At 48.2% G+C, this 27,941-nt stretch overlaps 1 protein-coding gene across 5 annotated transcripts; it reads right to left on the reverse strand.

Annotated features, from left to right (window-relative positions):
- Nucleotides 1-1,655: 1,655 nt before the first annotated feature.
- On the reverse strand, nucleotides 1,656-15,757 carry ETV4 (ETS variant transcription factor 4). Of its 5 annotated transcripts, XM_050985683.1 has the most exons (12): nucleotides 15,540-15,757; nucleotides 15,359-15,452; nucleotides 15,194-15,241; nucleotides 12,253-12,306; nucleotides 11,692-11,806; nucleotides 10,710-10,856; nucleotides 8,912-9,144; nucleotides 7,112-7,186; nucleotides 6,926-7,024; nucleotides 6,416-6,588; nucleotides 5,189-5,290; nucleotides 1,656-3,457 (listed from the first exon to the last, which is right to left on the reverse strand). In XM_050985683.1, the coding sequence occupies exons 1-12, from the start codon at nucleotides 15,582-15,584 to the stop codon at nucleotides 3,230-3,232; spliced, it is 1,413 nt and encodes a 470-aa protein (XP_050841640.1). In that variant the 5' UTR covers nucleotides 15,585-15,757; the 3' UTR covers nucleotides 1,656-3,229. The 5 variants fall into 5 exon arrangements, with proteins under 5 accessions (XP_050841640.1, XP_050841639.1, XP_050841638.1 ...); XM_050985682.1 differs by having other exon boundaries at nucleotides 6,416-6,585; nucleotides 6,956-7,024; nucleotides 15,359-15,757; XM_050985681.1 differs by having other exon boundaries at nucleotides 6,956-7,024; nucleotides 15,359-15,757.
- Nucleotides 15,758-27,941: the final 12,184 nt, after the last annotated feature.

Raw genomic sequence — 27,941 nt, forward strand, 5'->3', positions numbered from 1 at the left:
CTGTCATTGGTCATCAAGTGAAAACAATTTCACATTCTGGGTAAACAATTCTCCAAATCACATTCCAAAGCAGCAAAACATGGAGAAGCTGAAGCTTCTCAGCTTCTCAGGAGAAAAGATCCTGGCAAAAGGATTTTTCATAGAGTATGTCTGTGACAGGTCTTGGAGGTGGGGGTTCCCTGAAGCAGAGTTCAGTGGTTAATAAACATGCAGGTAGGGATGGGAGTGCCCACACACCTTCCTGCTGAGGGGCAGTTCTGCTGTGGCTTTTACAACACTTGTTGGTCCTGTGCAGTCTTCAGAAATGAGTCTGGGGCACTTTGGGGGTCTCTGAGGACTGATGGTCCTTTCCAAGGGTGCCTCTCTCATGAATGTGACCTGTGACCTGTGCTGTGTTTTACAGCAGAGCCACTTTGTGTAAGGGAGGGCTCTGCAGGGTCTGCTCCTTACAGGGGCTGGCTGTTCACCCTCTGGACCACCTTTGGAAATCACACCCAAAAACTTCTCCCCCTTTGCCTGGGGGGAAGAATGTGCAAACCTGGCCACAGCAAATGTGTCAGGGCTGTGCACCCCTGCTGAGCCCAGCCCGAGCCCATTTGCAGCACAGCTGCTGAGTTGGGCTTTCTTTGGGATGTATTCTTCTCCCCCAACCTTGTTAACTTCTCCTCAGCCCTGAGATAGTTGGGCAATAGTGCCAGCTTTATCTTATCTCAAATTCCTGCAGGACTCCTGTTCTGGGGGGTGGGGTGGCCTTTGGTGCAGTTCTTTGCACAGTTTGCACAATGGGCAAAGCCCTTGGGTGACTTTAACTGTTTTAACCTCTCTCAGAAGGGTCTGGAGCACAGGTCTGATGAGGAGCAGCTGAGGGGCTCAGGAGGGACCTTCTCACTCTCTACAACTCCCTGAGAACAGGTGGGATTCAGGTGGGTGAATTCACCTGGCAGCCCATCTCTATAGGCCAAAGGGAAATGGCCTCAAGTTGTGCCAGAGGAGGTTTTGACTGGATATTAGGAAAAATTCTTCATTGAAGGGGTTGTCAGGCACAGGCAGCTCAGGGCAGTGCTGGAGTCACCACCCTGGAGGGGATTGAAAAGGCAGGTAGGTGTGGTGCTGAGGAATAAGAACAAGTTCTTCCTTAGTTCTCCTTAGACTTATGGGAGCTTCTGTGGGAGTGTTTTCTGGAGTTGTGTGGGAGCTGTTTCTGTCCCTCCTGGAAGCTCCTGGTCATTTTCAGGAGCAGCAGGAGAACTTCAGGACTCTTGTCAATCATTCCCATCCCAGCTGCCTCCCTCTCCAACTGAACTGGAAATGCTGAGTGGATTTATTGACTCCCAGCTCTCTGATATGGATATTAGGAATCTCTGAGCTTTGGAGGTCACTGTCCCTCAAGGAGGGCAGCCTTACCTTGCTGATTCCTGGAGCTGCTCTGTGGCTGTTCATCATTGAGAAACCTGAATGAAATGTGCAGCTAAAATTGCATTGAAATGTGTGCACTCACTCCCTGAATTCCTGGAGGGAAGGGCAGAGGGGTGGCCCAAAGGATTCTGGATAGATGTCAGGTCCTTGGGAATGCTGCAGGTGGAGGTATCAAAGCTGTGAGCAGGTGCCAAGGGGAGGAGCAAAGCAAGCTCAGAAGGTAAAGGAGGAGCACTCAGTGAGGTTGCACTGGCCAAAGACAGACCAATTTATTAATGATAATATTTTTACATTCATAAATAGTAAAGGCAGCTTATACAAAGGAAGGGTTCCCCTTCACCCTCAGTTCTGGGCCAGCCCAGGAGCTGTGCTGCCCAGGGAGGTGCAGGGCAAGGCAGGAGGGTCAGGAACTGTCAGAACACCAAGGGTGCACAAAGGCAGCAGCAGAGCAGACTGCTCTGGGTGTCTGGCCTCTCCTCAGGCAGGGAGTGCTGCCTTCCCTGGCTCTCAGGGGTGTTGGGAGGGCTGGCATTAGCCATGCAGGGGACAGTCATCAGGGGAAATCAGGCTTTCAGTCAATATACAGAATTTTTTCTACAGGCTACCATGCTGGCAGGATTGGCAATGCTCTGTATTCAGCAGCTGAAACATCAATCTGAAGCAGTGGAAAGAGACTTTTTCTGTGTGGGTACACTGTACTGCTCCTTGTCTAACTGGGAACGTGGTGGAGCTGCTAATTAAAAAATTAAACACCTCCTAATCAGGATGCAGTACCCATTAGAAACATTTACTCTTGAGGAAAACCTGCCAGTTGAGTCAAGTTGCATGTGCTGCACTGGACTGCAGAGAGAGCTGCCTTTTCAGCACATCTGAATTCCCCTCAAACATGCAAATATCTGTGGAGTTTAAGTCTGAATTCCTATAGTAAGATCTATGTGTGGTTTAGGATACTTTGTATAGCATTTTTTAATCACACCTCCACCAGGTTCTTCTCTTGCCTCAGACAGTTCTCTAGCCAAGCCCAGGATGGGCACACTCCAGAGCCTGGCAGCTCTTCAAATATCCTGAGAATGTTTGGTGAAGAGCTTTTTCAGTTTGGAAAAGCCACACCAGCACACTGAGCTGTGTCTCAGGCCTTGCTGCTCCCACAATCCTGGACGAGGCACTGGCTTTCAGCTGTGCCCCAGAGCAGGGCAATCAAGCTCCTCTGTGGTTCCCCTCAATGCCTTTGGGCCATGGGCTGCAGGATCCTGGCCAAGGCCTCCACCTCCCCTGCTCAGAGGGCCTGGGTAGCAGCAACTCCTGGCATGGGCAAGGAGGTGGCAGGGCAGGAGCAGGCAGGTCCAAGACAATGAGTATTCCTCAAGGAAGGCACAAGGTCTGTGACCACTGTCCTGCAGCCATCCTGGCACGGCCTGAGTGGCCTTTCAGAGTGAGCTGCTCTGCTCAGAGCTGGAAGCAGGTCATGCAGAGGTTCAGGATGTGTACAGGAGGGACAGAGGCAGCAGCAGCATGGTAACATTCTCATCATTTCTCTCATTTTTCTTAATGAAAGAAGCCCTGGTGGGACAGCATCCCTCCCTCTGCAATGGGGGGATTGTGACAGGTTTGATACATCTGGAGGCTCCAATCACCTGAGATCTCTGACAGCTGAGCAACTGCCCCATCCTGACACAAGAGGAGTTTTACCACAAGCACACAAGAGCCCTGAGTGCTGCCAGGTGATTTCTGAGCACTCCTCTGACCAGAGCAGGGCTGCAGAGCTCTGTGCTGCCCTGACCAAACACCGACCACCAACCACCCATCCCTGCACTCAGTGCTCCCAGCAGTGCTGGTAGCTGCAGCCTTTGCTGTAGAGCTGTGCAGGGAAGCTGCCAAGCTCTGGCAGGTAGGAGCCATTGTCCCCCAGGTGGGACAGGGGCAGCGTGTCCTCCTCGCCGAGCTCCAGCTCCGCCTTCAGCCGCGGCTGCTCGGGGAAGGCCATGGAGAACAGAGCCTCAGGCTCACACACAAACTTGTACACATATCGCTCCCCAGCCACCTGCAGGGGGGAGAGGAGGCCAGGTGAGTGCTGCAGGCCCAGGGCCAGCACCAGGGGAGGCTTGCACAAACATCTGCCTGCCCTGAGATGTGGCAGAGCTGTTCCTTTCTCCTCGGAGCAAAGGCTGCCAGGAACTCAGAAGGGAGCAAGGGATTTATCTTTCACCTGCTTTGTCCCTGTCCCACTCCCTTTTCTCTCCCTGCACAGTGTGTCTGAGAAAGCCAGCCAGCTCAGGTGCATGGCATGTGAGCAGCCAGAGTGCTGCTGTAACAGGAGTTTGGGGAAGGCTTCCCTGCTCTCCTCCTGCTGCTCTGACCTCCCCTGGAACAGCTCCTGTGGGGGAATGTGTCCCCTCTTGATGGAGTCACCTAATTATCCTTTGTCTCCTTAAAAAGGAAAAAAGCCCAGAAGTTTCTCTCCTCAATTTGGTAAAAAGACACCTCCGAGGTGTCTTTGTCCCCAAATAGGACCTTGGGGACTTCACCTCAGACCTAAGGATACCCAACTGGACAGAGGCCAAAAGGTCCTGCCTGAGCAATTCACTAGAAAAAGAAGAGAACAAAAGAAGTAAGAGCCTCTTGCCCCTGGCTCAGGTTTTCTCTGTAAAGAGCTTTGTGATTTTGCCTGTTGTTAAAATTTTTCTGTTTCCAGCACTACCTCAGAAGCCATCCTGCTGATTTTGTATCATTTGAGGTAGCTGGGCTATCTTGGGTGTGCTATGTTTCTCTAGAGCTCACAAGACCTGGCTTGAGGAGCAAACATGTCCCTCCTGGGAGCTGGGGTGCTGCCAGCTGACACTCTCTGCCCAGGTAACAGCAGCAGCCCCTCTCAGCCTGCTCCCAGCCACACTCCCAATTCTCTCTCCAGGGCCCTGGCTGTGCCACACACCACCCCTACCACACAGCACCAAGTTCCAGGCAGCCTTTCCCTCACCAGAGGAAGGACTGATCCTACCTCCTTGAAGCTGCATAGATTCAAACTCTCCTGACTGCAGAATATACAGAAAAAAGAAAAACCCAAATTCCCCCTTTGTTTTATTTCTCATGCTTTGCCTGCATTCAGCTCCTCCACTGAACTACAGCAGAGAGGCTTTGGGGAGAGCCTGGGATGCTGGGCCAGTTTGTTTGGAGTTTGTTTTCATGGACAGGAGGAACTGCTGGGGGATGTTCCTGGAGCTTTACTGCAGCATCAGCCTCATGACATGGCTGAGACAGTAAGAAGATGGCCAAGCTCATGTACAGCCAGCAGCAGCTGAAGATTTCTTTGTTACAGAGCCTTTTAAAACCTTTCTAGCCAAGATCATATTGCTAAAGCTCACAGACAATTCTAGCCCATCACTAAAAGCACACACACCCTTGTTTCACTCAGTGCTTGCTGCTCTGCTTTCTAACAACACACAACACTCCTTTATTAAGCTTAAAACCTTCTACTATCTTGCTAATCATATTTCCTGCAGTCTAAAGGTCTATCTTGGCCAAGCCAAAAACTCAAGCTATTGTTTAATGTCCTTGCTTGCTCTACCTTAGGAACCTTTTCTACTTTCTGACCTTGCAGGCTCAGCTAGCTCGGAGTTTTCTGTCCTTCCTGTTCCTAAGGCCAGCTTTTACAGCTTTCTAAAAATCTTACCTTTCCTATTTCCCACAGCTAGCTCAAGGACTGTCTGGGGCTTCTTGTCTCAAACAAGAGGAGCAGCACTGCAAGCACCAAGCTCCTCCTGCTTTGCCCACTCACCTTCTGCATGATGCCCTTCTCGTAGTAGTAGCGCAGCGAGCGGCTCAGCTTGTCATAGTTCATGGCTGGACGGTTCTTCTGGATCCCCCAGAGCCTGGCCACCTGCAAACAGCACCAGAGGGCAATGCCTGGGAGCCCAGCTGCCTCAGCTTGCAAGAGTTATTAAATCTACATGAATAGATTTATTCTATTGCCATCTGTCAGAGCTGGGGCAGGTATCTGCTGTGCATTGGGCAGTTTTGTTTATCTCTCCCACAGCCAATCCTCCCTCCAGGAGATCTTTTCCTCCAGGAGCCCTCTTCCTCCAGGAGCCCTCTTCCTCCAGGAGCCCTTTTCTAGGGCTGCTTTTTCCTATGTTACACTTAATTTCCAAGGTTCCATGTTTATCAGGAGAGCAGGCATGAGGGAGCACACTGGAAGAGACCTGTGCCTTCCTACTCCTTCTGGATCCCCCAGAGCCTGGCCAGCTGCAAACAGCACCAGAGGGCAATGCCTGGGAGCCCAGCTGCCTCAGCTTGCAAGAGTTATTAAATCTACATACATAGATGTTACACCTAATTTCCAAGGTTCCCTGTTTATCATGAGACCAAGCATGAGGGAACATTCTGGAAGAGACCTGTGCCTTCCAACTACATGATTTTAAATTTTATCACAAGTCTGTTGTAAGCCAATGTCAACTCATCTCTAAAAGTGCCCATAAATGTTGATTTGTAGCAAGGACCCTGCTAGTGCAGCTCTCAGGGGAACAAGATGTGAACAGATACAATGGACACTTCTCCCAGACACTGTCAAGTATCACTGGAGCTTTTTGGAACATGGCAGCATTTGAAATTACACTCCAGTGCAAATAATTTTGAAATAAAGACAGACTAGGACATATCTTATGAAAACTTCTGCAATCAGTAGGGCTCAAAACTCCAAACCTCAATGTCAGCCTCAAGTATGGAGCATGACAAGAGCACAGGCCACTGCAAGCTGAGAGTGAGGTATGCAGGGAAATGAAGGCTGGGGGTGATTTGACTCACTGCATAGCTGAGGTTATAAACTTACACACTTTTTTGAACCTGATATTTGTGCCACTCAAGTATTTTGACCTCTTCTAAAAACCCTGGTTTGGTGCAGGGTCTAGTGCCACTGGCAGGGCAGAGGAAAAGCCCCTTGGGAATGTGCAGCCCCAGAAAGAAAGGGTGATTCCCCTGAGCCTGTAGAGAACCCCAATGGTTTCACCTCCTCTGGCTCAATGAGCTTGAACTCCATTCCTCTCCCAGTCCAGGCAATGAAGTGGGAATTGGTGGGGTTGTCCAAGAGAGCCACCAGGAACTGCCAGAGCTGCAGCGAGCCCCGTCGCTGGTAGGGGGGTCCTTCCCTGCAGCCTCCACCTTCCTGCTTGATGTCTCCTGCTGAGAAGGACAGACAAGACATCTCTAAGGAGAACAGGAAACAACAGGGAAAAGAGAAGAAAATAGCAGCACATTTCACTGTTTCAAAATGTTTGCCTGGAATATTTCAGTTCACATAAAACAGTGGCAAATTCACAAGCAACTCTTCCAAGAGCAGCTCTGATATAAATCACAATTAAGCTGCTTATGCTTGAAGGCCTGGGTGCTGCTAAGAAAGCTCAAAAAATGAGCAAAATGCCAAAAAGCTGGGTGCAAACACACCTGCAGGAACCAGGGTAATGAACCATGCAGGTACTAGGCAAGGGGCTGGCTAAGGTGATGGGTAACCCTGTCTTACACCAAAACTCCAAGCCTTTCTTTCTCCAACCTTCAAATTTCTCTGGAACAACACAGACATCATCAGTGAAGGCTCTCATCTGCTTGTCATAGCTGCAGCCTGAAAGAGAAAGCAACAGCAGCAGTTGCAGGCAGGCAGGGCAGGAGCAGAGGGGGCAGGAGAAGAGGCAGCTCCTGCATCTCTCACCTGATGCATCCTCTGTGTGTGGGTGGCCTGGGTAACTCTCAGCACTTATGTACATGGAAGGGCAGTCAGGAACATCTGCAGAACAATTCACACATTAACAAAGCCATTTGTTTAAAAAGCAGGGGTGGCAGAATTCTCTTGCTCTGCAAGGGTGGGCAGGTGAGTGCAGCTCCAAGCTCTTGGAGCCCTGCTGAGGGTGAGTGGCAGACTGCTAACTACAGCTTCATTTGTATTATCATTTTAATCATGAATTAGAGCAGTAGGGTTTTGTGGCATCATCCTTCAGAGCAGCCAGAATATCCAGCCAATCACCTCCACATCACTTCTATGCAAAATCATGTATAAATCAATATTCAAAATCAATTTGAACCTCTCTCTCCTCTTAGTTTAAGATAATTACACACTTTGCTGCTGCTTGCCCAGGTAAGAAGGCATTACATTTCTCCAGGGGTGCTGTGATGATGAAAATGGAGAGCAGCAGCATCTGACTGTTTCTACAGAGTGTCACAAATGTCATTTCAGATGTCTCAAGTCCCCCTGGCTTTTTCACATCATGAGGGGGCATTCTCACAAAGAGTTTAGAAAATATAAGAGAAAAATCAGCCTTTGTTAAAAGCAAGCAGGAAGTCTTTTCCTGGTCCTGTGTGTAGTGTAAAGTGCTGTCTGTGCACTGCAATTTGTCTCTTCTGAATCAAATTTATTTACTGTGCCCAGCTGAAACAGAAGCTGGGACTTTGCAAAGGTTTATGTTCCATTTCCCTCTCACACCTGTGTCTGGCCATGGCTGCCAGCAGATATTTTGCTGATGCTGAGGGAAGAGAACTCTGAGCTGACAGCCTGGGTATTATTACAACCATAAACTCTCACAAAAAGCACATTCCCATCCTCTGGGTCTGCACATTTTCTGAACAGACCCAGTGAAATCGTGATACCAATATCACCACAGTGATCCCCTCTTAGGAGCTTTTGATTTTTGGGTTTATTTCTGCTAAAAGAAACCATCCAAGCTGTCCATTAAAACAGCAGAAGTATCACTCCCTCTGGAGAGGGTATTGTGATCTCAGGGTAGTGAGTCCTTTCACAGAAAAATAAGATTTATCCCTTGTGGAAAAGTAAGAGGATCACCTGGAGGAGATATCTGGCATCTGGAGAGCAATTTTTGGCACCACTGACATTTTTCTCTTGTCATCCCCTGAAATCTCTGATCTCTGAGCCTGGTTTCCATGGGAAGCACCAAGCATCAGCCTGGCACTGAGCTGAGCCCACCCAGAGCCCCTTTCCTCTGTGCTCAGGGGGTTCTGCTGCAAGGGTCTGAGACACATTTCCTGTACAAGTTCCAACATATTTGATTCCTTCCTTTCTGCTGCTGTTGGCTGCTTTCAGCATGATTTCTTCAAAGCTGACCTCACTTACTTTCTAAGCTTAAAAACCAAGAACTCCCTGTGAAACTGGGAACAGCCTTTTCCTCATTCCTGGTGGTGTGGTGGCTAACCATGGATTTGGAGTCTCCTCACTCCCTTGGGGTGGGGATGCTGTTATCTAGTTTGAGTGGATTTAACATCACCTCCTGCCTTGCTCAAGCTTTCAGCTCTGCACCAGAAATTCCTTCTCAGCTCAAGGTGAGTGTCCCAGCCTTGTTTTGGATGCAGTGAGCACCAGAGCCCTTTCAGCTGCCAGCACCCAGGGAGCCCACGCTGCTGACAGTGAGCCAGGGCTGCTCCAGACCCAGCTGATGCTCCCCAGGAGCTGCTGACCCCCCTGAAGGTGCCCATGGCCTCAAGAAGGGTCAGCTCTGCCTACCTGGGTCATACAGGTAATCCAGCTGCTCCTGCTTGACCAGCACAGCTGCAGGGAGCTGCTGCCTGCTGCCTGCCTGCTCTGCTGCCTCCAGCTGCGGGTCCTGCTGCTCCTGCTTGAAGCCCTGGAGAGGGAACTGCAGGCAGGGCTTGGGCAGCTGGCACTGGTAGGCAGTGGGGTCCTCCTGGGAGGCTGGGAAGGAGTGGCACATCTCCAGAGGTGGCTGGTAGGCAGAGCTGAGAAGGGAGAAGATGTGAGGCTGCTGCTTTCTGCAGAATTGGCAGCCCCAGAAACAATGGGGGATTCCCCTGAGCCTGCAGAGAAACTGTGGAGGGGCTTGAGAGCTGGCCTGTGAGCAAAGCTGAGATAATAGAAGGAAAAATTGATGATTTTTGAGTGTCTTTATAGCAGGGAAGAAGACAAGGTTGTTAGCATGGAAACAGATTAGAAAAGATATATTATATCTTTTATATATATATATATATATATATATATAAATATCAATTGTATCTATATTATATATATTATATCTATATCTATTATATCAATTCTATCTATATCTGTTATATATATTATATCTATTTATTATATCTATATTATATCTATTATATATGTATTTTATATGTATTAGATATATAATATATATTATAATAATAATATAGAGCAATATATAATATATAAAAATATAGATAATATATATAATAGGTATATATTTTATATATCTATTATATATGTATTATATTCATATTATATATATCTATTTTTTATATATATATCTATTATATATATATATCTAGTATATATATTATATCTATTATATAAATATAGAATTTTTTTAAGCTGGACTACATGCATAAGTAAATGTGATACATGCCTTATAAAATTTCTGTAAAACTTTGGCCAATTATATTGACCCTAATTGCTCTGCACCACTGAATATAATAAGTTATTGTGATGTAGTTAACGACTTAAAATCACACTCTGTTAAGAGTATTTAAGCTGGAGAACATGCAGAATAAAAATTTTTTTACTGGACCCTGATCACGTGGGTGTATGTGACATCTGACCTAATGGTGACAAGAACCCTCTTGTCACCATTAGGTGACAGGTCTCAGCCCTGGTTTCTGATTTCTGTCCCCCCTGGTTTCAGCCCTGATTGATTTCTGTCCCCTCTGGTCTCAGCCCTGATTGATTTCTGGCCCCTCTGGTCTCAGCCCTGATTGATTTCTGTCCCCTCTGGTCTCAGCCCTGATTTCTGATTTCTGCCCCCCCTGGTCTCAGCCCTGATTGATTTCTGTCCCCTCTGGTCTCAGCCCTGATTGATTTCTGTCCCCTCTGGTCTCAGCCCTGATTGATTTCTGGCCCCTCTGGTCTCAGCCCTGATTGATTTCTGGCCCCTCTGGTCTCAGCCCTGATTGATTTCTGGCCCCTCTGGTCTCAGCCCTGATTGATTTCTGGCCCCTCTGGTCTCAGCCCTGATTGATTTCTGCCCCCTCTGGTTTCAGCCCTGGTTTCTGGGGGCTGGATGAGGGGTAGAAGCCCCCTCAGCCCCTTGCTGGAGCTGAAGGAGCTCAGTGTGGCTGGCACAAAGAAGGATGACATCCCAGGGAAGGATGTTTCCCACAGCCCATCAGTGCCAGGTCCTGGCAGGGTTTAGGGTGTGGAGTTCCCACCCCACCAGCAGAGCTGGGTGCCCCAGGAGCTGCAAACAGAGCTCTTCCACCTGGAGGCTGCAGCCCTTCCTCCTGCCCCCACCAAGGAGGGCAATCCCTGCCCCCTCCCCAGCTCTGAGGTCACTCACCTGCTCTCAGGGAGGAAGCCACAGCTGGGTGTGGAGCTGGGGGGCCCTGCAGGGCTCAGGAAGCTCCTGTCCTGCCTGGGGAATTGCTGCAGCGCTGGTGGAATCAGGACTGCAGGGCTGGGGGACTCCCTGGGCTGCTCGTAGGCACTGGAACAGCCAAACAGAAATTGCAGCATTTCAGATCTCCAGGAAGGATCTCCTGGAACATCTCTGTCTTGGGCTGCAGGATTTAGCTGGAGGTGAGTTCTATCCCCATCTGTCAGAGCTGGGGCAGGTATCTGCTGTCCATGGGGCAGTTTTTTCTTTATCTCTCCCACAACCCATCCTCCCTCCAGGAGATCTCTGCTGTTCATGGGCCATTCATTATTAATTATCTTCTGTTAATGGGCCACTGAGTGTCCCTGCATGGCTGATCAAATTCCATCATCCCATGGGGAGATGCTCTGCCCAGGGGGAGGAGCCAAGCATTCCTACCTGGATATAATCTGAGATTTCAAACATTCCTACCTGGATCTACTCTGAGGTTTGGGACACCCCAGCAGCCTTTGCCCACTGGATTCCCAGAGGAACAGCAGCTGCCTCTTCCCCTGGATCTTCAGAGGAAGACTGCACCTTCCTACAGGATCCCTGCTCCAGCAGAACCACCCCTGGCACTGCAGGAGGGCTGAGCCACAATTCCAATGGGACTGCTGCCAGCACCCACAGGGTGTCAGGTTGAGTTCTGACTCTGTCAGTGTTGGTTTGATTTATTGTATTGTTTATTTTATCCTTTTATTCTCTTCCCTATTAAAGAACTGTTAGTCCAGCTCCCACATCTTTGCCTGAGAGTCCCTTAATTTAAAATTTATAACAATTCACAGGGAGGGGAGGGTTACAATTTCCATTTCAGGGGAGGCTCCTGCCTTCCTCAGCACACACCTGTCGTTCCAAACCCAGACCCAGGTTTCAGAGCAGCTGCTGCCCCTCTCTGTGTGAGCCATACCTGGCATAAAGGCACTGCTTGCTGTTGTGCTGGAGTGGCTGCTCATGGCTGCAGGACAGCCCCGAGGGGCTCTGGGGCTCCTTCTTGATCTTAGCAGGAGGGCTGTGAAAAGCTACTGCAGGAGAGAAAGGAAAGATCAAAGTGACACTTCTGTTCTTTGTGGGGAGCTGGGATGGTCAGGCATTTCCATATGCAGGGGTTCCCCTGCTGATCTCTGCTGTGCCAACAGCCCAGGACCCTGAACTCCATGGGGCTGTCAAGAAGTTGGATGTGTTGGGAGCAGCCAATTCTTTCCAGCCCCTAACAGCTGGAACAGGCTCTCCCATCACACCTGACTCACTGATTCACTCAGGGTGAAACTGGCACCATCCCTCTCCTCAGCTCTAGGTCAAAAAGAGAAAGAAATTAAATTTATGGCTCAGAGACCAAGCTCTGAGAGCAACCAGTGAAAGTGTTTAATTTCAGTTTACGAGGGGGAAACTGCCTGGGGCAGGGGGAAAAGGCACCAGAATGTGGATTTGCCCTTCCCCCAGGAGGTGTGAGCACCCCCTTGGTACTTACAGTTTTCTGAATGGAAGTCAGGCACAAATTGCTCATCACTGTCTGGAACCTGAGCTGTCAGAGAGAGAGGGAGGGAGAAAAAGAGGCAGGGAGGAGTTAGCTTGGGCACTTTGCTCAGCATAATTAACAGCAAGGCAGAAATAAATCTCTGCAGGGAAGACCCGAGCTTTCTGCTGGGATGAATTTAGTGACTGAGGAGAGTTTCCCTTGGGGATTAATGAATGCATGTGAGTCCTGGAGAAACCTTACCCATATTTTATAACTTCTAACAATCACTTTTACCTCCCTTTCACTGCAGGGAAGGGAGAGCTGGCAGCAGATTGTTGTTATTTCATAAAGTCTCTCACTGCTGCTGAGAGAAATGCTGCTGCTAACAACAGCCACAGTTTTTGTTATTGCAGAGTGGACAACAGATTGCACTCCCTCTGCTCTGAAACACAGGTGATGAGTCAGAATTAAGGGACATAAAGGATGGAAGGACTAACCTCAGTCTGCCAAAAATAAACCTCAGGGAGTAACACTCTGCTACCAGGGGGAAAATGAGAATGGAACTGGCCAAACCCTTCACTCTGCAATTGCTGCTCCTTCAAATCACCTGGATGACAACAAACTGGAAATGTAAGCAATAAAAAATGGGGAATTTGGGAAAAAAAAAATCTAGAAAATTCATTCTCTGAATCATCTCTTTAATGTTTTCTCCTTTTCTTCTGCATTGTTTAGGGAGGTACTCTTCAGTGCTCTGATGCTTTCACCTCACGAACAAATGCTGGCACACAGGACATTAGTAAAAAATATTTTCACCATTTGGGAAGATATTTTGACATCCTGGTGAATAGGAAAAAAACATAGTTTGCTTCAGAGTGTCATTGTCTTGTTACAAGTCTGGAAATGGGAGAAACCAGTTCCCCAATATGCAGGCTAAAATAATAAAATACATTATTAAAACTCCTACTGAATTTCTCAGGGATTTCACTTGGACTCTGGTTAGATGCTATGAGCTGTGCAAAATGATAATGAAAAGAAATTTTAAAATTGAAATATTCCAAAAACATGGAGTGAGGTTGGCATTATCATTTATTAATCCTGGCTGGAAGCAGAGCACCTCCAGTGCTGTGAGTGACTTCCAAACTCATCCTACAAACACTCTGCTGCTGGCAAATATATTGTGAGAGCTTCCAGGGAAATTCTTTGCATTGGTAAGCTCAAAATATTATCAGACAAGAGAAAATCTTAAATTCAAAGACATGAGAAAATCTAAAATTGAAAGTCTCCCAAAAATCAGTTCTGAGGCAAACTTGTTGGCAGCTGGAGTTCTTCTAAGGTTTAAAAGAAATCAATCTCAGGTCAATTAATGACCAGAATAATTATTTTCCTGCTCTGATGAAAGTTACATGGATGTTTCATTATTGAAATAGGCAGTTCCAGGTAATTCTTGCTTCATCCTTGCAATCCTCACACTCCTGGAATGCTGCCTGATCAACTCATTTCTGCTCACTTTGGAATGAACATAAAACTTTTGATTTTTTCCCTTAATAATCTTACTTAGTCGGCAAATAAATTTCTGAAGGCTTAAAAAAAGAATTGCTGGACCAGATTGTCTCTCACTTGTGGTAAAATTAGGATTAAAATTAAAAACCCTGCTCAAAATGCCATGCATATTTTTACATCATTATTGTTAAATATTTTTAAGTACCTAGATAGAACAAGTACTTCTGTATTTATCAAGAGACTGTACTTGAGGGTGTGTTTTGAATTTTCTACAAAATGGATCATCTGTAGTGCTGCAATTAGAGCAAAATCACCATGTTTAGAACGAGTTTCACTTGGAATTAATGTGACTCCCTGGCATTCGAAATTTTCCTTGAAGTTCAAAGTCAAAACAATTAAAACATCAAACTGAAAATTATGTAAATTCCAGGAAGGTCTCCACAAAGCATTACATTAAAAAATAGAAGAAAAGAAAAAAAAAAGAAAGAATAGAAGCATTTTGTTCCCCAAATTAAAAGATTACTTTGTTGTTTAAGAAAATATCAACGTTCTGGCAACCTACAAAGATAAGTGACAAATTAGCATAAAATCGAAGCAGTTACAAACAGCCCGGAGCGAAAATTGTACCCAGGGAAGCGGGCGAGCAGCCAAGCTGCATTCACAGGCAAATGCCCGCACAATGGTGCCATTCAGCGTCCTCAATCCCACAGGCCAGGGCTTGGCAAGGCTGGAAAAAAACACTTTTGTTTGGAGCCAGGAGCGGGACAAACCCAAAATCAACTCAAACCCTAGCAGGGCTGGGGGAATCACAGAATCACTGGGTTGGAAGAGACCTTCAAAATCATCGAGTCCAACCTGTTCGCTGACACCGCAACCCAACCCTGGCACCCAGAGCCAGTCCAGCCTTGTTTAAACACCTCCAGGGCTGTGCCCCCCTCCCTGGCAGCACATTCCAGTGCCCAGTCCCTCTTCCTGTGAAGGATTTTTTCCTGATGCCCAGCCTGAACTCCCCTGGCCCAGCTGGAGGCTGTGTCCTCTTGTCCTGGGGAGCACTCCAGAGGAAATGACCTTGTGGGAATGGTGTGAGCACAAAGAACAGAACAGAATGACCAGGCTGGAAGAGACCTCCGAGATCATCGAGCCCAACCCCAACATCTTCTCCACTCAGCCCTGGCACCCAGTGCCAATCCAGCTTTGTTCAACACCTCCAGGGATGGCAGCCAGCAGAGTGTTTCCCCAGATGTGTTTCCCCAGCAGAGCTGGGGGAAATCACAGAATCACTGGGTTGGAAGAGACCTCCAAGACCATCGAGTCCAACCCAGCCCCAACACCTCAACTGAACCCTGGCACCCAGTACCAATCCAGCCTGGTTCTAACACCTCCAGGGATGGAGACTCCACCATCTCCCCGGGCAGAACATTCCAGAACTTTAAGAAGAAGGGAAGGAGCCTACCTTCAGTCAGCCAGGTCTCCTGCAGCTGCCGCAGGTCCTGGAAGAGCTCTGCGGGGAGAGGAGCCGATGAACGCGGGATGCTCCGGGCGTGGAGCGGAGCAGGATCCAACCCCGCTCCTGCTCCCGCTCCCGGTCCCTGCCCGGCCACCCCCGGGTTCCCCTCACCTTCCGAGTCCTGCTCCGGTGGCACGGCCGGTTCCCCGGGAATGCTGGCAGCGCCCAGCGCGGCTCGGCCCGCGGGCAGCGCCGGGCCCGGGGGCTGCTCAGAGAGGGAGGAGCGGCTCAGAGCGGAGCCCCGGGGCAGCGCGGCCGGCCCGGAGCCCCTCCCGGCGGAACCGCCACTCACCTGCGGGAAGGTGAACGGCACCTGCTGGTCCAGGTACCCCTTCATCCTCCCGGGGCATCTGGGGGGTACCGGGGCAGGGGAACCGGGCCGGGATCCGCAGCAGCGGCAGGACCGCGACCCGGGAGAGGCGGCGGCCGAAACTTGGAATGCGAGGCGGGACCGAGCCCGGCCGGGACGAGCCCCGGGACAGGAGCCCCGCTCGGGTCGGGTCCCGTCCGGAGCCGTCCCTCAGCACCGGCGGGCCCGGCCCACGCGGAGCCCCCGGCGGAGCCGCCCCGTGCCCGCTCCGAGGCCGCCGTGGGCCCGGGGCCGCTCGCCCATTGGCCTCGCCACGGCCCCGGCTCGCCCACTCCTTTGTTTGATCGAATTTGTGAATGAAGCTCCGAGTCGGGGCACGCCCGCCAATCACCGCTCCCGTCGGCCGTCAGCCACTGAGGAGTGGGCGTGGCTTCCACACTGGCGGACCAATCACATGGCAGAGCTGCGCTTTTCATTCACAACGGAGCACCCATTCATAAAAAAATAGGGATTCTGCCGGAGTTCATTCATGAGCGGCTCCAGGCGGGCCCCGCCGTGTCCGTGTGTCCCACCCGGCGTGGCACAGCCCTGCCCCTCCTCAGCACACCGCGCTCGTTTTTAAAACCTCCTCGAGGTCACTTTCAAACCCTCTGAGGTCATTTTCAAACCCTCTCTGAGGTCACTTTCAAACCCTCTCTGAGGTCACTTTCAAACCCTCCGAGGTCACTTTCAAACCCTCTTCACCTTCATTCAGTTTAGTTCCGTTCTGAGCAAGTTTCAACAAGAGTTGGAAGAAATCTCACCCATCCAACCACAGTGAAAATAACTAAAGTAACTGCCTGTCAAAATCACTTTGACTCATGAAAATGTTAAAGGACTAGAACATTAAAAAAAAAAATCTAGTTTTGGGATTTACACACTTAAAAAAGTGGATTTGCTTTTTCAGGTGCTGTCTCCTGGGCCATGTGCATGCATTCAGTTATTTTTTCCCCAAATTCCTCCTTTAAAATTCCAAGATGCTACTTAATATTTATCAATCCTCTTTATCCTTCAAAAAATATTAGTGATAATAAGATGGAATGTTATGTCCTGGAAAAGAAATAGGTACTCAAGAGAAGATGAAAAGGGGAAAGTTATCCATAAGGTTAAATGGAAATTAAAATTTTTAATATTTTCTTCTATCTCACCCCTCCTAGTCTGCTGCATTGTCCTACTTGCTGTGAAAGAGGTGTTTGGGAAGTTGAATTATCTAATCAATGTGTATTTTGATATTTCTGCTAATAAGTTACAACTCCCCACTCTGACAGAGCCCTGGCACAGCAGGGGGAGCAGAACCTCGAGTGTGAACAGGAAATTCCCAGCTCCACGTTCACTGCCACTTGCACTGACCAGGCAGTAATGCCATTTGAAAATTTATGGGGTTTTTTGTTACTTTTTTTCTCTGCCAGAGATGTTCTGTCAATGCTGTCAAAGGCTTTTTCTATTTCTGTGTCACATTTGTTCTCAAAGGCTGGCTAATCAAATGTGAGCAATTAATGTCCAGAGTGATTAATTGCCTTCGATTTTTTTCCTTGAGGTGTGGACTGTTAGAAGAGTTCAGATGTGACACATAAACCAGAGAGCTGATTCTGATAAAGCAGATTTATTCCACCACTAACCCACACTGCCTGAGGTGTTTCTTCCCTGCACTTACAGTTTATTTTTCTTAGTCACCAACTGAATTCTGTGCCTAATCCCCCTCTCCCTCCTGTGTCCATCCCCAGGATTTAGCTGTTGTGGTTTCAGCAAAGCCAGCCCCGGATTTCAGATGCATCCCCTGCAGCCCCCAGCAGCTGTGGCTGGGTAATGCAAAGCTCTCAGACAGAGATGCTGACACAGACAGGATCCAGTTACAAACGTCTTAGAAAGTGACACAGTGAAAGCTGGAAAAAACCTCTCAGTGCTGCAGAATGGAGCACGGAGAGACCTGCAGTTCTATAAAAATAATAATAAACAGCTGGATGAAGAGCTCAGGTTTCTTAACATCAGGCATGAAATCAGCCCAGCTGCTCCTCAATACCCTGCTGCTCCTTGGACAGGAATATCTGAGTGAGGAGCTGGGGCCAGAATTGCCCATTGTTCCCAGCCAGCCGTGCCTGGGAGTGAGGCAATGCCTGAGGAAACAGAAATCCCAACACTGGGAACTCCTGCCAAGCCCTGAGAGCAGCCCCAGCTCAGCTGAGCAACTCCAGCTCCTGGCAGAGTGCAGAGAGGGGCTGGGAGTTGTGAGTGCAGATCCCTCCTGGAGCTCTGGGTGCTGAGAATTTTAGATTTTCTGTGCTGACAAGCACTGACCCCCAGAGAACACTGCACTGACCTGAGGCTGTGGAGAAGCTTCCAGAATGGAATGACAGAACTGGGATGTGGATGTGGAGTTTGAATAGAAGTCTGTGAGATCACAGGGTGGAAAACTTAGAGTTTGGGGTTTTAGAATATAGTGATACATCTAGAGCAAGATGGAGGGTTTAGGATGGAGGCTGGTTGTTGTTGTTCTTCTTCTTCTTTTTCTTCTTCATCTTCATCTTCTTCTTCGTCTCCTTCTTCTTCATCTCCTCCTTCTCCTCCTCCTTCTTTTCCGTCTTCCTCTTCGTCTTCCTCCTCTTCTTCTACTTCTTCTCCCCTTCTCCTTCTCCTTCTCCTTCTCCTTCTCCTTCTCCTTCTCCTTCCCCTTCTTCTCCTCTTCCTCTCCATGGGTTTGGGTGGTTATTTTGTAACTGGACAGAAAACTCCACACTACAGGCTTTGAGGGATCAGTTATTGTGTTAGAAGTAAAAATAATCCAGGTGTCAATTCTTAATTGGATGGTTTAGCCCTAAAAAACCTCGTAACAAGAGAGATTTGGCCATTTTGTGCCTTGGTAGTGAAATGCTGCAGAACTCTGGCTGTGAGGCTGTAACATGGACAAGAAATAATAAATATTTGAGCCTGAACATGAACTGTCACCTTGAGTGCCTTCAATCCCACCTCCAGAGGAGAAAAAGAAGCCAAAACCCAGCAGATTGCCCTCAGTGGTTTCACTGGGGAAAACCTTGTCTGTGTTCCTGCTGCTTCCCAGCAGCACTCACCACAGTGGCCAAACACCAGCACTGAAGAGATCACAGAAAAGAAGGTAAAATTCTGATGAAGCAGGATCCTCCTTTCAGCCTTCCAGGATCTGAAGTTTTAATATCATGATTATTACAGACAGAAATATCTCAGGTCCTGCAGCTCAGTCACCTTCCAGGGCACGTTCTTTAGAAAAAGTTCTCTCAGTTTGTGATTCCATGGATTTTGCTCCCCACTTTTAACAAGAGCAGAGCTTACACACGTTTTTCTCACAGTCTTCAGTGCACATGAGCTTTCTCCCCCCATCCCTTTCCCACTTACAAGGAATAAAAAAGTCAAAGATAGCAATGAAGATAAAGGTAAAAAGGGCTGAGGGTCCCTGGGGGCAGATTTGCTGCTTTACTTCCAATACTTTTAGGACTGAAAATGTGAAAACACATTTGACTGATACTTCTACTTCTACATGGATATTCTCAGCTTCTTTACTGTGATTTATGTGCAAGGATGAAGTCGCTATTGATTGATCAAGATCTAACTCTGGATAATGAATTTTCCTAAATACCAGACTTATTTTGCATCACTGAATTTCTCTTCATTTTTAGATAATTGTCGTGGGGTGACAGCCTTTATCCCAATATCGTGTGTTGTGTCTGGCCTTTCTTCCCCCCCCCCGGCCGTCTTGCTGCGGCGGGGCGGGGAGGGTGAGTGTGACCGGGCACCTCGGCTTTTGCTTTTGGCTGGCTGCTGCTGCTGCTTAGCTGGCTGGCTTCTTTTGCTTTTGCTTGCTGCTGCTGCTTAACTTGGCTGGCTTGCTTTCTTTTGCGCTCTTCTTTTTTTTTTTTTTTTTTCTTTCCTTTCCCTCTTTCTTACCCTCCCCTGAAGATACCGTACCGGCTCCGGACCTGACCTGGGACGTCCAGGACCCCCCGGAGTCTGCGAGAAGAAGATCAGCACCCTCCACAACACTGCCTGGTTTCTTTTTCTTTTCTTGTGTTGGGGAGTGTTCCTTTGTTACTTGTTATTAAATAGGTTTTATTTTCCACTTTGCTCCTCCGAGGAATTCCTTCCCGAACCCGGTATTGGGGGAGGGGTGGTTGGAGGTTTGTTTTAGGGGACTCCCTTTCGGAGATTTCCCCTAATTTGTCCTAAACCAGGACAGTTAACTTTTTGGTGCGTTGGCCGGGAAACGGAGGCCAAAGACAGTGGAAAAAAAACCCTATAACAATAATATTTTTGGTTCTGGTTGTTTCGTGGGCATATTGGTTATTCATAATGTCATTTGGGGTGAAAGCCTGCCGGTATTTCTGGTCCCTAGGGGTGTTTGAAGTTTTATTACCTTTGTGGTCCCTAGGGTTATTTCCTTACCCAAAAATAGCTCTGGTGTTATCCCTAATAAGTTATTTTTGTAGGCGGGGAGCATTAACCAGAATAGTCATTGGGCTGGCCTTATGTGTGATGATTTGTCGGGGGTTTAAAATGCTGGACTTTGTTTCAGGAATGTATAAATTGTTGACCTGGCTGTGTACTCAGTTTGTTTGGGGAGAAGAAGAGGAAGGGGCTTTTCAGCTTTCGTCTTCCTTCTTCTCCCCTGAATTGTTGACATCTCTATTAGGAAATATTGAATTTCCCCTGAGTTTAAAAGAAACCATCTTTCTGGCATTTAATTTACTAAGCCTTTTCTATACTGTCTGGAGTGTATATAAAATGAAAGCTGAGATTTCGAGAGGGGTTAGAGAGACTCCTGATTTGGGAGTAAAACAAAGCAGGAAAAATCTTGACTGGAGTGGGAAATGGGAGGATATGGGCCAGGCTTTAAAGGAATTTTCTCATCCTATAGACTGGGACTTCCCATCTGATCAAATTCAGAACCCAGTCGAGGTGGCAAAGTATTTGAGGGAGAAGTGCCATGGTAATACTAAGGAGGAAAGGATCACTGCAGTGAGCTGGGCCTTGGCGTTTGTTTACCGTACTCTGTTAGATACTGTGGAGCAGCAGATAGCAGAAAGGGAACAGGGAGATAAGTTGGTTACTATCCCAGTGACCCAGGCTGCAGCTAACATCCCAGGCTCCAGGCTAGCAGCTGAATCAGACAATAGGCCTCAACCCATGGCTGTTGCAGCTAATACAAGAGGTGGGAAGTGTAAAAGCAAGACCGATCGAAAGGTGGAGGATGATGATGATGATGATGCCGGAGAAGGACCCTCACCAAAATCAGAGGCCACATCAAGGGGCACAGGTTCTGGAGCCAATACTGACTCCTTTTCTCTGAAGGACCTCAGAGGCTTAAGAAAGGATTACAGACGGCAACCTGACGAATCTATAATTAGTTGGTTAGTCCGCCTTTGGGATGCTGCAGGGGAGGTTACGATGTTGGATGGTACTGAAGCGAGGCATTTGGGATCCCTGTCACATGATCCTGTCATCGATCAAGGTATGATGAGCAGGGCTAGCCCTCACAGCCTCTGGGAACGGGTCCTGGATAGTGTAGCACAAAGATACTTATGTGCAGATGATCTCTATATACAGCAGACACGTTGGAAGACCATAGAACAGGGAATCCAACGCCTGAGAGAGATGGCGGTGGCAGAGCTCATTTTCTCAGATGATATAACAACTAGGGATCCGGACCTGGTACCATGCACACCTGTAATGTGGAGGAAACTTGTGCGACTTGGGCCACCTGAATACGCTTCTGCCCTAGCAATAATGAAGCGGGATGATACATATGAGACTGTGCTCGATATGTCAAAGAAGCTTCGAGCGTATGCAGATTCTGTGCACGGCCCAACTCATGCCAGAATTGCAGCAGTGGAAACTCGACTGCAGAAACTAGAGGACAAAATAGAGGAGAATCATAAGAAACTCCGGGAAGAGATTAAGGAGGACCTTATTCAAATCTCGGCTGTACAAATTAGAAGCCCTGGTATCCAACGTTGGCGCTCCTTTGATGGGCAGAGAAGGTACGCCCCACGGGCTGAGTTATGGGCCTTTCTGCGCGAGTCTGGAGAAGACATGAGGAGATGGGACAGAAAACCCACCGCTGCTTTGGCACAACGGGTGCGTGATTTGAAGGAAAGAGGAAGTATCAGCAAAAAGAGAGCAGCTCCGGTTGCTCGTAGCCGAGATGTTAAGTATGATGATGACAATGACATGTCCGATCCCCTTGAAGGAACTTCTAAGGCACACGCCCAAGGAAAGAAGGACAATCTGGCTTAGAGGGGCCCTGCCTCTAGCCAGGAAGAGGCACGGGAAAATCGGGTCTTTTGGAAGGTGTGGATCAGATGGCCTGGCACATCAGAGCCACAAGATTATGAAGCGTTGGTTGACACTGGATCACAGTGTACCTTGATGCCATCGGAACACGTGGGGACAGAACCTGTTTCCATTGCTGGAGTGACGGGGGGATCACAACAGTTGACTTTGTTAGAAGCTGAGGTGAGCTTGACTGGGAAGGAGTGGCAGGAACATCCGATTGTGACTGGTCCAGAGGCTCCGTGCATTTTGGGCATAGACTTCCTCCGGAATGGCTATTACAAAGATCCTAAGGGATTCAGGTGGGCTTTTGGAATAGCTGCAGTGGAGATGGAGGGTATTAAACAATTGAATACCTTGTCTGGACTATCAGAGAACCCATCTGCCGTAGGACTCTTGAAGGTAGAGGAGCAACGAGTGCCAATTGCCACCTCAACAGTGCACCGCAGGCAGTACCGGACGAATCGAGATGCCGTGATTCCTATCCACAAAATGATCCGAGAGCTGGAGAGCCAAGGGGTGGTCAGTAAAACCCACTCACCCTTTAACAGCCCTATCTGGCCTGTGCGAAAATCTGATGGAGAATGGAGATTGACTGTGGACTATCGTGCCTTGAATGAAGTGACTCCACCACTGAGTGCGGCTGTACCGGACATACTGGAACTGCAGTACGAGCTGGAGTCCAAGGCAGCAAAGTGGTACGCGACCATCGATATTGCTAACGCGTTTTTCTCCATTCCTCTGGCAGTAGAATGCAGGCCTCAGTTTGCTTTTACATGGAGGGGAGTGCAGTACACCTGGAACCGATTGCCCCAGGGGTGGAAGCACAGTCCTACCATCTGTCATGGACTGATCCAGGCTGCACTAGAAGAGGGTGAGGCTCCAGAACATTTACAATATATTGATGATATCATTGTTTGGGGGAACACGGCAATAGAAGTGTTCAAGAAAGGAGAGAAGATCATTCACATTCTCCTGAAAGCCGGATTTGCCATTAAGAAGAGCAAAGTCAAGGGACCTGCCCGAGAAATCCAGTTCTTGGGGGTGAAGTGGCAAGACGGACGGCGTCAGATTCCTACGGATGTTATTAACAAAATCACTGCTATGTCCCCACCAACTGATAAGAAGGAAACGCAAGCTTTCTTAGGCGCTATAGGTTTCTGGAGGATGCACATCCCTGAGTATAGTCAGATTGTGAGACCCCTTTATCTGGTTACCCGGAAGAAGAACGACTTCCATTGGGGCCCTGAGCAACAGCAAGCCTTCGTCCAGATCAAGCAGGAGATCGCTCATGCTGTAGCCCTTGGCCCAGTCAGGACGGGACCAGATGTGAAGAACGTACTCTACTCTGCAGCCGGGAGCCATGGCCTGTCCTGGAGCCTTTGGCAAAAGCTGCCTGGCGAGACCCGAGGCCGACCATTGGGATTTTGGAGTCGGAGCTACAGGGGGTCTGAAGATAACTATACTCCGACAGAAAAGGAAATCTTGGCTGCCTATGAAGGAGTCCAAGCCGCTTCGGAGGTGGTTGGTACAGAGGCACAACTCCTTCTGGCACCCCGACTACCGGTGCTGGGATGGATGTTCAGAGGAAAGGTTCCCTCTACCCACCATGCCACCAATGCTACTTGGAGTAAGTGGATTGCCCTCATTACGCAGCGCGCTCGAATTGGGAAGTTAAATCGCCCTGGGATCCTGGAAATAATTACAAATTGGCCCGAAGGTGAAAGCTTTAGTGTCGCAGATGAGGAGCAAGAGCCAGTGACCCGGGTTGAGGAAGCCCCGCCATACAATCAGTTGCCAGCAGAAGAAACACGTTACGCTCTATTCACCGATGGTTCTTGTCGCGTCATAGGGATGAAACGGAGGTGGAAGGCAGCTGTATGGAGTCCCACTCGACGGGTCGCAGAGGCTACTGAAGGAGAGGGTGAATCTAGTCAATTCGCCGAAATCAAAGCTATTCAACTGGCCCTAGGTATTGCAGAGAGAGAGAGGTGGCCAAGGCTCTATTTGTATACCGATTCTTGGATGGTAGCCAACGCTCTATGGGGATGGCTGAAGAGATGGAAAGAGGCGAACTGGCAGCGCCGAGGAAAACCAATTTGGGCTGCGGAAGAGTGGAAAGATATCGCTACTCGGTTAGAGAAGTTACCTGTGAAGGTTCGCCATGTAGACGCCCATGTCCCCAGGAGTAGGGCTAATGAAGAGCAGCAAAACAACCAGCAAGTACATCAGGCTGCAAAGATAGGGGAGTTGAAGATAGACCTTGACTGGGAGCATAAGGGAGAGTTATTCTTAGCACGATGGGCCCATGATGCCTCAGGTCACCAGGGTAGAGATGCCACCTATAAGTGGGCACGAGACCGAGGGGTGGATCTAACCATGGACAGTATCTCTCAGGTTATTCGTGACTGTGAGACGTGTGCTGCCATTAAGCAGGCCAAGCGGATGAAGCCCCTCTGGTATGGGGGGCGGTGGTCTAAGTACAAGTACGGGGAGGCCTGGCAGATTGATTACATCACACTGCCTCAAACCCGCCAAGGCAAGCGCTATGTACTAACCATGGTAGAAGCCACCACGGGATGGTTGGAAACCTACCCTGTGTCCCATGCTACAGCCCGTAACACTATCTTGGGCCTTGAAAAGCAGGTCCTTTGGAGGCACGGTACTCCCGAGAGAATTGAGTCGGATAATGGAACTCATTTTAAAAACAATCTTATTAATACTTGGGCTAGGGAACATGGCATCGAGTGGGTGTACCATATCCCCTATCATGCACCAGCTGCAGGGAAAGTGGAAAGGTACAATGGATTGTTAAAAACCACCTTAAAAGCATTGGGTGGGGGGTCTTTAAAAAACTGGGAGCAGCATTTGGCAAAGGCTACCTGGTTAGTTAACACTAGAGGTTCCACCAACCGAGCGGGTCCTGCGCAGTCTGAGCTCCTTAATATAGTAGATGGAGATAAAGCCCCAGTGGCCCATGTCAGAGGTTTGTTGGGAAAGACAGTATGGATCAACCCTGCCTCGAGTACAGACAAACCCATCCGTGGGATTGTCTTTGCTCAAGGACCAGGTTATACATGGTGGATAATGCAGAAAGATGGAACAACACGGTGTGTACCTCAGGGAGACCTGATTGTGGGATGAGACTCGTATATGAATGTCATTGTTTGTTGAATGTGAGACAGAAGGAAACTGTAAGTGTCAAAGGTGTGAGCAAGTAAGATGAGAGGAATGCGTAAGTGTTAAAGGTGTGAGTAAGTGAAATGAAAGTTTTCATTGTATGTTCACGATATGGGATAAGGGGTGGAGTGTCGTGGGGTGACAGCCTTTATCCCAATATCGTGTGTTGTGTCTGGCCTTTCTTCCCCCCCCCCCCGGCCGTCTTGCTGCGGCGGGGCGGGGAGGGTGAGGGTGACCGGGCACCTCGGCTTTTGCTTTAGGCTGGCTGCTGCTGCTGCTTAGCTTGCTGGCTGCTTTTGCTTTTGCTTGCTGCTGCTGCTTAGCTTGGCTGGCTTGCTTTCTTTTGCGCTCTTCTTTTTTTTTTTTTTTTCCTTTCCCTCTTTCTTACCCTCCCCTGAAGATACCGTACCGGCTCCGGACCTGACCTGGGACGTCCAGGACCCCCCGGAGTCTGCGAGAAGAAGATCAGCACCCTCCACAACACTGCCTGGTTTCTTTTTCTTTTCTTGTGTTGGGGAGTGTTCCTTTGTTACTTGTTATTAAATAGGTTTTATTTTCCACTTTGCTCCTCCGAGGAATTCCTTCCCGAACCCGGTATTGGGGGAGGGGTGGTTGGAGGTTTGTTTTAGGGGACTCCCTTTCGGAGATTTCCCCTAATTTGTCCTAAACCAGGACAATAATGAATGGGGATAGCTTAGCATTTGAAAAATAATTACGTAAATAAAGTAATTGAATCAAATTAATCTTAGGTGAACTTTAATGCATAACCTATTCTGAATTTTCTGATTTTTGGGAGGTCTGTGTTAATAGCTTCTTTCAAGAGGGTTTTGTTGTTATTGGATTATGTTCCCAGGACTGCTGGATCCCCATTTTGCTTCTCAGACATTTCAGAAATTGCACTGATATATCAGAAGAAACAAGGCAGAGATTCTGCTTTTTGTCTTCCAGTCTTAGCAATCAATCAATGCTGTCTATGGGCAGGCAACAGAAAGATGATTTTTGGACCAAAAAAGGAATCCTTTGAAAAACAGATTTTTTTTTCCCTCTCAGATTTAGTTGGGTGTGATATTTTGAATTTTCTGAGTGCCAGAAAACCCTTTCCTTCATCAAGCACTCCTGGATCCATCAGATTTATCTCCTGCACTGTCCCAGGCTGAGGATGCCCTGCTAGCTGAGGTTTAAATGCCTTCCTCGGTACAGAAAAGCTGAGTGGTAATTCTGGGCACTCTGTGAATGCACTGCTGGGCAGGGGCAGAGATCAGCTCAAAGCCTGGCAGGGTGAGCCTGTTCCTGGAGTTGGGTTCCCAGAATTGCTGGGTGCTCCAAAATCCTCTCTGAGAACTCCTCAGCTGGGTCTGAACACCTGCCCCATTGCTGGAAAATGATACAAAACTGAATTTTTTGGGGTAACTTTAGTCAGTCTTGTTTGCCTTTTCCTCTGGGAAAGGAATTTTAAGTTTCTTTTCAAAGGACTTTGCTGAAGCACTCCAGGTGATGAGCTTCACATCCCAGCAGACTGGGAGCAGCACAGAAGATACACAAAAGATAATGACCATTAATGAACATCAGCTCCAAACATCAACCCTGGCATGGTCAGAGACACCTGGTCTGGGAAAAGATCAATGAGAGAACCAAGAATGAGAACCAAATAACATCGAAGTTGAATGGATCATTGAAAAACCAACTACCACAAACTGTGGAACTTGGGAGCAATGAGCATGGAACCAATGAATTTCCCTGGGTTTGACTGTGGAAGTACAAGAAAACTCCAGTGAAAACTTTGTGGGATGGAGGGAGTTTCTCTGCACTCCCAGAGGTTCCCTCTGCTGTGAAAATGTAAAAGGTTTAATAAAGGACAATAGCAGACAGAGACAATAAAGCAAAGGTTGCAGCTGGGTGTGTCTTTGCACTCAGCCAAGAGCTCAGCAGTTATTTTGGAAATGTCCTTTATGTCCCATTTCTATGGCATCAGCCCGTACCATACTCATAAATAATTATGAATATTCAACTTTTCCCCACACTGGTTTACACATTCCAAGAATTGTTTAGCATGGCTCCTCCTTGGTATCACCTTTTCAGAGCATGTGGATTCCTGGACTGTGGTTTTAATCTTTTTTCATCCTCACCTTCAGTTTTGGGCCTTGGTTCACTCTGCCTTCAGCCATGAGTGCTGCTGGTTGGCAGATGTGTGCAGGTGTGCTCATCCTGTGTGCACGGGCTGCTCTCCCACCCCAGCAGGCATTTAACACCAGCACACTGATATCAGCTATTTCTAGGTTTTAGTTAACAACAGAAATAAAAACTACATCTTCATAACAAAGTTCCTTTAACACCACACATCCAGAATCCATTTCAATATTTGCAAAAAGCCAATATTATACTATGGATCTATAACACAGGCAATGTGTGGGTGAAATGATTTCTGTTCCCCTCCTGGCCAGAATAAAGTGATGCCTTCATTCTCCAACACTGAATATGTGGCTGGAGGGTTTTTGGGTACCACCATCTCATCCCCCTGCCCAGCCTCAGCACTTCTGGCACGGTGGCAGCTGAAGGGTTAAAAGCCTGCTCTGAGTTTTTTGTGGCTTCTTTCCAAAAGGTTTCAGTTAACACCAAAGGTCCCCTTCTAGCTGGCTCACTTTAATAGATTTTTCCCATTGAGTTCTCTCTTTATAGACTATCATTTCCTTTTCTGCAGGGGAGCCATTTGCTGGGTCACTGATCCAACCAACTTAAAAGGGATTTCATGGATGGCATTTTAATGGTGGTTACTCCAACCATAATGGCCCAACTTGCTGGTACCTGCTGACAGCTGTGGGTCTTGCTTTGGTACCCTGGCTCTGAACACTCCTCACAGAATTCACAGAA

The sequence above is a fragment of the Serinus canaria genome, chromosome 27, assembly GCF_022539315.1.
Source record: "Serinus canaria isolate serCan28SL12 chromosome 27, serCan2020, whole genome shotgun sequence".
In the NCBI taxonomy this organism is placed as follows: domain Eukaryota; kingdom Metazoa; phylum Chordata; class Aves; order Passeriformes; family Fringillidae; genus Serinus; species Serinus canaria.